Source organism: Oncorhynchus gorbuscha, linkage group LG26, assembly GCF_021184085.1.
Source record: "Oncorhynchus gorbuscha isolate QuinsamMale2020 ecotype Even-year linkage group LG26, OgorEven_v1.0, whole genome shotgun sequence".
Lineage (NCBI taxonomy): Eukaryota > Metazoa > Chordata > Actinopteri > Salmoniformes > Salmonidae > Oncorhynchus > Oncorhynchus gorbuscha.
Window position 1 is genome coordinate 40,414,424 of NC_060198.1, and position 12,432 is coordinate 40,426,855.

At 52.5% G+C, this 12,432-nt stretch overlaps 1 protein-coding gene across 1 annotated transcript in view; it reads right to left on the reverse strand.

The window, feature by feature from the left end:
- Nucleotides 1-4,095: 4,095 nt before the first annotated feature.
- Nucleotides 4,096-12,432, reverse strand: part of LOC124015384 (SH3 and multiple ankyrin repeat domains protein 1-like) — a 149,219-nt gene continuing 140,882 nt past the window's right edge. The window contains exons 18-24 of the mRNA XM_046330549.1: nt 10,559-10,585; nt 10,389-10,445; nt 9,339-9,457; nt 8,831-8,939; nt 5,937-6,479; nt 5,421-5,899; nt 4,096-5,379 (exon numbers count right to left, since the gene is read on the reverse strand). Coding sequence (XP_046186505.1) covers nt 4,138-5,379; nt 5,421-5,899; nt 5,937-6,479; nt 8,831-8,939; nt 9,339-9,457; nt 10,389-10,445; nt 10,559-10,585 — 2,576 coding nt within the window. The 3' untranslated portion in view covers nt 4,096-4,137. The remainder of the gene's footprint in view (nt 5,380-5,420; nt 5,900-5,936; nt 6,480-8,830; nt 8,940-9,338; nt 9,458-10,388; nt 10,446-10,558; nt 10,586-12,432) is intronic.

Here is a 12,432-nt window from a genome sequence, read left to right on the forward strand (position 1 = left end):
ACCACTATTCATAACACATTACCCAACCTCACCACCACTATTCATAACACATTACCCAACCTCACCACCACTATTCATAACACATTACCCAACCTCACCACCACTATTCATAACACATTACCCAACCTCACCACCACTATTCATAACACATTACCCAACCTCACCACCACTATTCATAACACATTACCCAACCTCACCACCACTATTCATAACACATTACCCAACCTCACCACCACTATTCATAACACATTACCCAACCTCACCACCACTATTCATAACACATTACCCAACCTCACCACCACTATTCATAACAATTACCTCACCACCACTATTCATAACACATTACCCAACCTCACCACCACTATTCATAACACATTACCCAACCTCACCACCACTATTCATAACACATTACCCAACCTCACCACCACTATTCATAACACCACCACTATTCCCAACCTCACCACCACTATTCATAACACATTACCCAACCTCACCACCACTATTCATAACACATTTTATTACCCAACCTCACCACCACTATTCATAACACATTACCCAACCTCACCACCACTATTCATAACACATTACCCAACCTCACCAACTGCCTTGTTCAGGGGCAGAACATTGTACCTTCACCACCACTATTCATAACCAACCTCACCACCACTATTCATAACACATTACCCAACCTCACCACCACTATTCATAACACATTACCCAATCTCAACACCACTATTCATAACACATTAGCCTCACCACCACTATTCATATTACCAACCTCACCACCACTATTCATAACACATTACAACCTCACCACCACTATTCATAACACATTACCCAACCTCACCACCACTATTCATAACACATTACCCAACCTCACCACCACTATTCATAACACATTACCCAACCTCACCACCACTATTCATAACACATTAGCCAACCTCACCACCACTATTCATAACACATTACCCAACCTCACCACCACTATTCATAACACATTACCCAACCTCACCACCACTATTCATAACACATTACCCAACCTCAACCTCCTCACCACCACTATTCATAACACATTACCCAACCTCACCACCACTATTCATAACACATTACCCAACCTCACCACACTATTCATAACACATTACCCAACCTCACCACCACTATTCATAACACATTACCAACTCATATTCATAACACATTACCCAACCTCACCACCACTATTCATAACACATTACCCAACCTCACCACCACTATTCATAACACATTACCAACCTCACCACCACTATTCATAACACATTACCCAACCTCACCACCACTATTCATAACACATTACCCAACCTCACCACCACTATTCATAACACATTAACAACCTCATTACCCAACCTCACCACCACTATTCATAACACATTACCCAACCTCACCATTCATAACACTTACCACCACTATTCATAACACATTACCCAACCTCACCACCACTATTCATAACACATTACCCAACCTCACCACCACTATTCATAACACATTACCCAACCTCACCACCACTATTCACAACACATTACCCAACCTCACCACCACTATTCACCACATTACCCAACCTCACCACCACTATTCATAACACATTACCCAACCTCACCACCACTATTCATAACACATTACCCAACCTCATATTCATAACACATTACCCAACCTCACCACCACTATTCATAACACATTACCCAACCTCACCACCACTATTCATAACACATTACCCAACCTCACCACCACTATTCATAACACATTACCCAACCTCACCACCACTATTCACAACACATTACCCAACCTCACCACCACTATTCATAACACATTACCCAACCTCACCACCACTATTCACAACACATTACCCAACCTCACCACCACTATTCATAACACATTACCCAACCTCACCACCACTATTCATAACACATTACCCAACCTCACCACCACTATTCATAACACATTACCCAACCTCACCACCACTATTTATAACACATTACCCAACCTCACCACCACTATTCACTAGTAGCCTACACCTGAAGACGAACATTGTTAGATTGAGGCTATCAATATGAGGCTCAGGATGTTAACAGCAGCTAATTGCTATTAAAGTTGTGCTGAGTAGACAGGAACTTGCTTCTCTTTTCTCTGGCCGTTGAAACGCAGGCAGTAAATTGAAGAAAGGGGACATGATTTATGTCCGGTCAAACAGACAGTGTGTGAGAAAGGAGGAGTGTAATTACCTGTTTCTGGTGGAGGAGAGACATAAAGCAGACGGAGACAAAAGCATGGGACATAAAAATGGGGAAGAATTCACATAGTAAAACTCACTCACTCACTCACTCACTCACTCACTCACTCACTCACTCACTCACTCACTCACTCACTCACTCACTCACTCACTCACTCACTCACTCACTCACTCACTCACTCACTCATTCCCACAAAATACACAAGTAGCGCCAGGACAAGAGATCGCTGTGTGATTGATGTTTACAACACAGGAGGTTGGTGGGACCTTAATTGGGGAGGAAGGGCTCGTGGTAGTGGCTGGAGCGGAATCAGTGAGATGGTATCAAACACATCAAACACATGGTTTGACTCCATTTCAGACATTATTATGATCCATCCTCCCCTCAGCAGCCTCCACTGATGTACAAGTAAAATATGCCGGCCTTTGTACTGAAATCTATGGTCTACTGAAGATAATATAACTGTAGTCATTTTACCTGTATCAACACACACAACCTCACCAAATATCCTCTAACATATCATAGCGAGTACCTGTGTCTACTTAGTGATCTCTGGCTCCCTCTCTGCTGCAGTTTGTTGCTGAGCTCATTGATGATGCTGGCCTTCATGCTGGATATGGGGGGGTACAGCCTCCGGCCCTCCAGGTAGGTCCCCTGGTCCCCTATTAACTGACCCTCTGACCCCCACAGAGGCTTCATCTCAGGTGTCCGAGGCCGGTCAAAGTAGGGTGACATGGGACGCCCCAAATTCTGTGTCATCCCATAACCCTCCCGTCCTCCATCGTCCTCCTCCTCTCCTTCCTCGCCCTCCTCCTCCTCTTCCTCCCTCCGTCTGTGTGACTGGAAGGAGGGCAGGGCGGTACCGGTCTCTCTGCGTAGTTCAGCCGCACGCCCCCCCTCCCTGAACCTGCCTGATTTGGGGTAGGTGGAGACGGCGGCTGTGGCGTTGTGCATGTCAAACGTCTGTCCGTCCAGGTAGCTCATGTACGACTCCAGGAGGTCTGCTCCTCCCGCCCTGTCTCCCTCCCCTCCTCCTCCTCCCTCCCTCCCTCTCTCTAGCCTCTCTTCCAGCCTCTCTCTGTCTCCCTCCCCCCCTCCTCCTCCCTCCCTCGCTCTCTCCAGCCTCTCTTCCAGCCTCTCTCTGGCTCCTCCGCTCATGGCCAGGATGTTGTCCAGGTGGTGGTCACTGCTGCTGCGGCTGTCCAGCTCCTCTATCCCAGAGTCCACCACCGTCTCCTGGGACTCCCCTGCCTTGGCTGTGGGGTGAGGGTGGTGCTCCCCTATCCTGCGGCCGGCCGCTGTAGAACCAGAGGGGGCTGGGTGTGTCCTGTCCTGGTGGGGCTGGACTGAGGTCCTCGTGGTGGTGGCAGCGGTGGTGGTGGTGGTGGTGGTACAGGGAGCAGTGGAGGTCAGGGCTGCAGAGCCCCGGAAGGGGCCAGAGGAGGCTGCGGTGGAGGAGATGGGAGGGGGACCACGGTAGGATGGGGAACCTGCAATGGAGTGGGGAGGAGGGGTGGGGGGGACGAGCTCCTATGGATGGTGGAGGGGCGACCCTGGGTGGGGGACGAGCTCCTATGGATGGTGGAGGGGCGACCCTGGGTGGGGGAGGAGCGACCCAGGGTGGGGGAGAAGCGACCTTTGGGAGGAGTGGGGGAGGAACGCCCATGGGAAGGAGAGGAGCGCCCGGTGTGCGTGCTGTTGTAGAGGTGGTGAGAGTGGGTCATGGCAAGGGAGGGTCTGTGAAAGGAGCTGGGTGGGGGTGGGGGTGGGGGGGAGACAGAGGGAGGAGGCGGGGGTCCTGTGGGCTGGAGACCAGAGGGTGAGGGTGGAGGAAGGGGGTTGGGTGATGTCTGAGTGGGGGAGTTTCCTGACTGGGTCAGGTTGGCCACCTCACTGTCATAGGAGGTAAGGCTGGAGGTGGTAGAGTCCCCCGCCTGTGGGGAGGGTAGGGGGTGTGGGCCGGGAACCCACTGATAAACATGTCTTTTGGAGGGGGTGGTGGGGGAGGAGGGGGAGGTGGTGGGGGCTGCTGCTGGCGGGAGGCCAGGTTGTTGATAATGGCACGGTGTGTGTAACCTGACATTCCACCCCGGTCAAAGCTGTTGGCAAACTCCAGCGGAGGGGGCAGTGGGTCCGCAAACACAAACTCATCATCCACATCCACAGAGGGGGCAGGGGGCGGCAGAACCATGAGGCCACTGCCCCCGGAACCCCCTCCCCCCTGTGGGTGAGACGGGGCGGCTGTAGCGGGGGGAGATGGAGGGGTGAGAGACAGGATGTAGCCAGTCTCACTCTCCATCCTCAGAAACGAGGCCTGGCGAGGCTGCTGGGACGACAGCTGAGGGGGCTGCTGGGTAGGTGCTGTCTGCTGCCTCATGTACCCCTCTCTGTCCCGCTCTCTTTCTCTCGACCTCTCCCTCTCTCTTGACCTCTCCCTCTCTCTCGACCTCTCCCTCTGTCTTTCCTCCCTGTAGGAGGGTTGGTAGTGCTGGGACTGGTAGTGATGTGTGTGGACTGTTTTGTCCTCAGAGAAGCGCACCCTCAGCCCCTCTCTGGCCCCGCCACCCTCCCTCTCCCGCTCCCCTCCTCCCCCCTCCTCGCCCCAGCCTGCACCCCTGAGGATCCTGGGGGAGGGGGGTCGGCTGGTGGAGGAGGTGGTGGCAGCTAGGGAGGAGGAGGTGACCAGGTAGGAGGAGCTGGAGGAATGGGTGGCTGAGGAAGCTGGTGTGGGGGAGGTGGCCTGGGAGGGGAATGTCACCACACTGGACATCTGTCGTACAAACTGGTGCTCGGTCCCTCTCTCCCTCCTCATCCTGCCGTCGTCCTTCAGGGCCCGCTCCCTGGCAGCCAGGGCCAGACCCAGGGGGGACGAGGGGTCCAGGACCTTTCCTGTCAGGGGGTGGATGAAGGTGGTGCCAGAGGGGACCTGCTGCCGGCTTGACGCCCCGTAGAAGTCAGCCGGAACAGACTTGGGCTGGTAGTCTGGAGTTGGGGAGGAGTACTCTGGCAGGCCGAAGGCAGGGGGCATGCTGCGGGTGTGGTGGATGAAGGTGTCCCCAGAGAACATGCCCTCGTCGATGGACTTGGAGGGCCGTAGGCGTGGGGGGAGGCCACCGGACTGGGGGCTGAACTGCAGCTGCTGAGAGGTCTGTGTCCTGCCTGCCCCCCCTCCTCCTCCTCCTCTCCCCCTGGCCCCACCTCCTCCTCGGCAGACATGAAGATGGAGGCGCTCTTCCTGCGGGCCTCATGGAAGCGTTCCCTGTCCCGGCGGGCTGCGCCCACGATGGCCGCCCCAAACTGGCTGGTGAAGTCACTATCCTGGCCTCGGAAGGAGGGTGGTGGAGGGGCCGGGATGGAGGGAGGAGCAGGGGGTGGCGGGGCTGGGGTGGAAGGGGGTCCGTGGGGGGGTTGGGTTCTGTCGGTCTCCCCTGGGGGAGTGGGCTCAGCCTCCACACTGCTGCCCTGGCTGCTGCGGCCACTGCCACTGCTGATGGAGGGGGCCTTGACTATGATGGTGGGGATGGGGATGGAGCTCTTCTCCACTGGGGCCTTGCCCCCCAGCGTGCCCTGGCCAGCCCGCAGGTCATCCACCTTGGACTGCTTTACCAGAGGGCCCTTCCCTCTCCGCGCCCCCCCTCCTTTAGGTACCCCCTCTCCAGCCCCCCCCAGCCGCACTGCGGTCTGCCCTCTGCGGCTGGCTCTGGGTGGTCTGCTGCTGCTGGGGCATCACTGTGGCACTGCCTGCAGGTGGGGCGGCGTTACTGTAGCCCCTCCTTAGACCTGCAGCCTTGCCCCCCCCCACTCCTCCTCCCCCTCCGGATCCAACAGGCTCCCCTGGGTAGCCCCCTTTCCTAGAGGCAGTCCTGCTCTGAGCGGCGCGGGCGGGGGCATTAGAGTACTGGTGCGTGTGGTCCACCCCTCCTCCTCCAGCGCCGGTACTGGGCCCCCCTGCCCTTTCGCGGCCCCCTTGGGTGAAGTGCACAGACTGAGAGTAGAGCTGGTAGTGGGCTGCTGTGGAGGTGGACTGGGACACGGCCACAGAGGGCTGCTGGGAAGACTTGCCCCCTCTCCAGCCCAGTGGTGGGGCGGAGGAGAAGGGGGGGTCTGGTGGGGCGGTGGTGGGGGGCGGGGGGATGTCATCTGGGCCGGGAACCGAGAGACTTCGGGCAAACTTCATGGCCGGAGGATTGAGATGGGACTTCTCCTCTTCAGTCACCCCTGCAGTTCACCACAGACAGAGATACAAGAGAGGGATGAAAAGGACTGATGAGAGAGACTGAGGTATAGGGATGGAGGATAGACACAGAGCAGAGTGATCAGATGGGTGAGGGACTGAGGTATAGGGATGGAGGATAGACACAGAGCAGAGTGATCAGATGGGTGAGGGACTGAGGTATAGGGATGGAGGATAGACACAGAGCAGAGTGATCAGATGGGTGAGGGACTGAGGTATAGGGATGGAGGATAGACACAGAGCAGAGTGATCAGATGGGTGAGGGACTGAGGTATAGGGATGGAGGATAGACACAGAGCAGAGTGATCAGATGGGTGAGGGACTGAGGTATAGGGATGGAGGATAGACACAGAGCAGAGTGATCAGATGGGTGAGGGACTGAGGTATAGGGATGGAGGATAGACACAGAGCAGAGTGATCAGATGGGTGAGGGACTGAGGTATAGGGATGGAGGATAGACACAGAGCAGAGTGATCAGATGGGTGAGGGACTGAGGTATAGGGATGGAGGATAGACACAGAGCAGAGTGATCAGATGGGTGAGAGACTGAGGTATAGGGATGGAGGATAGACACAGAGCAGAGTGATCAGATGGGTGAGGGACTGAGGTATAGGGATGGAGGATAGACACAGAGCAGAGTGATCAGATGGGTGAGGGACTGAGGTATAGGGATGGAGGATAGACACAGAGCAGAGTGATCAGATGGGTGAGGGACTGAGGTATAGGGATGGAGGATAGACACAGAGCAGAGTGATCAGATGGGTGAGGGACTGAGGTATAGGGATGGAGGATAGACACAGAGCAGAGTGATCAGATGGGTGAGGGACTGAGGTATAGGGATGGAGGATAGACACAGAGCAGAGTGATCAGATGGGTGAGGGACTGAGGTATAGGGATGGAGGATAGACACAGAGCAGAGTGATCAGATGGGTGAGAGACTGAGGTATAGGGATGGAGGATAGACACAGAGCAGAGTGATCAGATGGGTGAGAGACTGGGGTATAGGGATGGAGGATAGACACAGAGCAGAGTGATCAGATGGGTGAGGGACAGGGTAGAGGAATGGTACAGAGAAAATACTGCTGAACAAAAGAACAGATGATTAATGTGGGAGGCTGTCTGTCTGTCTCTGTAACTGTCTGTCTGTCTCTGTAACTGTCTGTCTGTCTCTGTAACTGTCTGTCTGTCTCTGTAACTGCCTGTCTGTCTAATTGTCAGGCGGTCCTCTCACTCATGTGTAAGTCTCTGTCTAATTGTCAGGCGGTCCTCTCATTCATCTGTAAGTCTGTCTGTCAGGCGGTCCTCTCATTCATCTGTAAGTCTCTGTCTAATTGTCAGGCGGTCCTCTCATTCATCTGTAAGTCTGTCTGTCAGGCGGTCCTCTCATTCATCTGTAAGTCTGTCTGTCAGGCGGTCCTCTCATTCATCTGTAAGTCTGTCTGTCAGGCGGTCCTCTCATTCATCTGTAAGTCTGTCTGTCTAATTGTCAGGCGGTCCTCTCATTCATCTGTAAGTCTGTCTGTCTCATTGTCAGGCGGTCCTCTCATTCATCTGTACGTCTGTCTGTCTCATTGTCAGGCGGTCCTCTCATTCATCTGTAAGTCTGTCTGTCTCATTGTCAGGCGGTCCTCTCATTCATCTGTAAGTCTGTCTGTCTCATTGTCAGGCGGTCCTCTCATTCATCTGTAAGTCTGTCTGTCTAATTGTCAGGCGGTCCTCTCATACATCTGTAAGTCTGTCTGTCTCATTGTCAGGCGGTCCTCTCATACATCTGTAAGTCTGTCTGTCTAATTGTCAGGCGGTCCTCTCATTCATCTGTAAGTCTGTCTGTCTCATTGTCAGGCGGTCCTCTCATTCATCTGTAAGTCTGTCTGTTTCATTGTCAGGCGGTCCTCTCATTCATCTGTAAGTCTGTCTGTCCTCTAGCAGAGATGATGACCAACAATATCATTCTGTATATACTGGTAAAAGTACAGCAACGGTCATTTGCCAACAGGGTGAGATGTTATACTGCCTTTTACTTGGCGAGTCACAGGAGAAGTCCATCATCTTTAGCTGTGTCACATTCAACCACAGTTCCAGCTTCTGTGATGAACAGCTCCTACAAACAGTGTATCAGCCTACAAGCATTTTAGTACAGTACAACACATATAAACTGCTATTCTCCACAGCAGAAGCATACTACAACATGAACCAGGACGGAGACAGAACAGGCAGACTAGAAGCACATGGTATGCTACAGCTGCAGACAGTGTTACAGCACAGGCCTTTAAGAGTCTAGAGGACAGACAGACGGACAGGCCGGCCAGAGGGCCTGCCAGACAGACAGCCTCACCGATGGATTTCTGTCGCAGCATACCGTGTGGAGGGGCATGGCCTGATGTGAACTGGGCGCGGTCATAGCCCAGCCCGGTCATCCCCATTTCTGACTGGTCGTAATTTGGCTGCACAGCAAGAGAGGGAAGAGGGACAATGAGGACAATGTTCAGAAAGGACAGAACTTATATAACAGAATAAATTTTGCAGACTGTGGTACTGTAAGTGAATAAAATAGCTTCACTATTCATGAAAGAGTTGTCAATTATTTGTAAAATAGTTCATATCTAGTAGTATAGAAGATTAGGCAGTCAAATCAATCTTATTTGTATGGGTGTTGCATCAAGCTAAACCACTGAATGACATTGTGTAGCATCTCCTAAAGATGTGGGTGTTACCATAGGAACACTACAGGACAAACTGTTCCTCTCAACCTCATGACAGGTGATCTCACTAGTGAACACGAGCGCTCGCACACACACACACACACGCGCACCAGCACACACACAACGCCGACACACACACACCTCATTGGCGTAAAAGGAGCCCCGGCTCCTGTCTCTCCTTGCCCCCTGACCCCGCGTCCCTTGCCCCTCATTGGTGCTGATTGTCTGCTGAGCTGCTGCCAGGATCTCATCTAGCTTATCTGAGAGACAGTGAGAAAGAGAGAGAGGTGGAGAGAGAGAGACAGAGAGAGAGATGGAGAGAGAGACAGAGATAGAGACGGAGAGAGAGATGGGGAGAGAGAGAGAGAGAGAGAGAGAGATGGAGAGAGAGAGAGAGAGAGAGAGATGGAGAGAGAGAGAGAGAGAGAGACGGAGAGAGATGGAGAGAGAGAGAGAGAGAGAGACAGAGAGAGAGAGAGAGAGAGAGACGGAGAGAGAGATGGAGAGAGAGAGAGACGATGGAGAGAGAGAGAGAGAGATGGAGAGATGGAGAGAGAGAGAGAGAGACAGACGGAGAGAGAGATGGAGAGAGAGAGACGACAGAGAGAGAGAGAGAGTGAGAGACAGAGAGAGATGGAGAGAGAGAGAGAGAGAGAGAGATGGAGAGAGAGACAGAGAGATGAGGAGAGAGATGAGAGAGAGAGAGAGAGAGACAGAGATGGAGAGAGAGAGAGAGAGAGAGAGAGAGAGAGATGGAGAGATGGAGAGAGAGAGACAGAGAGAGATGGAGAGACAGAGAGATGGATGGAGAGAGAGAGAGAGAGAGAGAGAGAGAGAGAGAGAGAGAGAGAGAGAGAGAGAGAGAGAGAGAGAGAGAGAGAGAGAGAGCGAGAGAGAGAGATGGAGAGACAGAGAGATGATGGAGAGAGAGAGAGAGAGATGGAGAGAGAGAGAGAGAGAGAGAGAGAGAGAGAGAGAGAGAGAGAGAGAGAGAGAGAGCGAGAGCAAGTGGTATAGAGTTAGAGAAGAGGATGTGACAGAGTGGTGGAGGGAAAGGGTGAGGGAGAGGAGAGAGGGTCAAATCAAACCAATAAACACTCCACCACACATCCACCCACTGAGGGGGAATTTTTGTGAAAAATAAAGCCCAGCTATTCCCCTGATGCTGTACATGCATATGAAGTCTCTTACTCAAAGCCATCTGATAGACTGTCCTCTTCTTCTCTGTAACTTGTGAAGACTCGAATTCTGAAAGGATACGTAAAAACCCAGTAATCTGACTGAATGCTAACTGGCTAGCAGAGACGTTTACAGTTTTAACAGATAAAAACACAAAGCATGAAGCAGTTTGTGATTTGTACCTGATTTTTTTTTCCAGGGGGTAGCAGCTGAGGACAAAGCAAAGGCAGACGTTAACTTTGGCACTTGAGTTACTGTAACACCATCACTTGAGTTACTGTAACACCATCACTTGACTTACTGTAACACCATCATAGTAAGTAATACTTATATTCCTATGTGTGTTGCAATCAGAGATGTCTGTGTCCTCTTCGTGACACACACACACGCACGCACTCACGCACGCACGCACGCACGCACGCACGCACGCACGCACGCACGCACGCACACACACACACACACACACACACACACACACACACACACACACACACACACACACACACACACACACACACACACACACACACACACACACAGATGTCTCACCTCTCTCCACTGTGACGCGTCCCCACTTACTGTAACACCATCATAGTAAGTAATACTTATATTCCTATGTGTGTTGCAATCAGAGATGTCTGTGTTCTCTTTGTGACACACACACGCACTCACGCACTCAAACACACACACACACACACACACACACACACACACACACACACACACACACACACACACACACACACACACACACACACACACACACACACACACACACACACACACACACACACACACACACACACACACACACACAGATGTCTCACCTCTCTCCACTGTGACGCGTCCCCACCACAGGAAAGTGCAGTGAGTTGAGAGGAAAGACAGAGGTTAAAACAGAGTAGTGGAGCGTGAGTAGACCACAGGGTTCTACAGACGGGTTTAGAGAGTAGTGGAGCGTGAGTAGACCACAGGGTTCTACAGACGGGTTTAGAGAGTAGTGGAGCGTGAGTAGACCACAGGGTTCTACAGACGGGTTTAGAGAGTAGTGGAGCGTGAGTAGACCACAGGGTTCTACAGACGGGTTTAGAGAGTAGTGGAGCGTGAGTAGACCACAGGGTTCTACAGACGGGTTTAGAGAGTAGTGGAGCGTGAGAAGACCACAGGGTTCTACAGACGGGTTTAGAGAGTAGTGGGGCGTGAGTAGACCACAGGGTTCTACAGACGGGTTTAGAGAGTAGTGGAGCGTGAGTAGACCACAGGGTTCTACAGACGGGTTTAGAGAGTAGTGGAGAGTGAGAAGACCACAGGGTTCTACAGACGGGTTTAGAGAGTAGTGGAGCGTGAGTAGACCACAGGGTTCTACAGACGGGTTTAGAGAGTAGTGGAGCGTGAGTAGACCACAGGGTTCTACAGACGGGTTTAGAGAGTAGTGGAGCGTGAGTAGACCACAGGGTTCTACAGACGGGTTTAGAGAGTAGTGGAGCGTGAGTAGACCACAGGGTTCTACAGACGGGTTTAGAGAGTAGTGGAGCGTGAGAAGACCACAGGGTTCTACAGACGGGTTTAGAGAGTAGTGGAGCGTGAGTAGACCACAGGGTTCTACAGACGGGTTTAGAGAGTAGTGGAGCGTGAGTAGACCACAGGGTTCTACAGACGGGTTTAGAGAGTAGTGGAGCGTGAGTAGACCACAGGGTTCTACAGACGGGTTTAGAGAGTAGTGGAGCGTGAGTAGACCACAGGGTTCTACAGACGGGTTTAGAGAGTAGTGGGGCGTGAGTAGACCACAGGGTTCTACAGACGGGTTTAGAGAGTAGTGGAGCGTGAGTAGACCACAGGGTTGTACAGACGGGTTTAGAGAGTAGTGGGGCGTGAGTAGACCACAGGGTTCTACAGACGGGTTTAGAGAGTAGTGGAGCGTGAGTAGACCACAGGGTTCTACAGACGGGTTTAGAGAGTAGTGGAGCGTGAGAAGACCACAGGGTTCTACAGACGGGTTTAGAGAGTAGTGGAGCGTGAGTAGACCACAGGGTTCTACAGACGGGTTTAGAGAGTA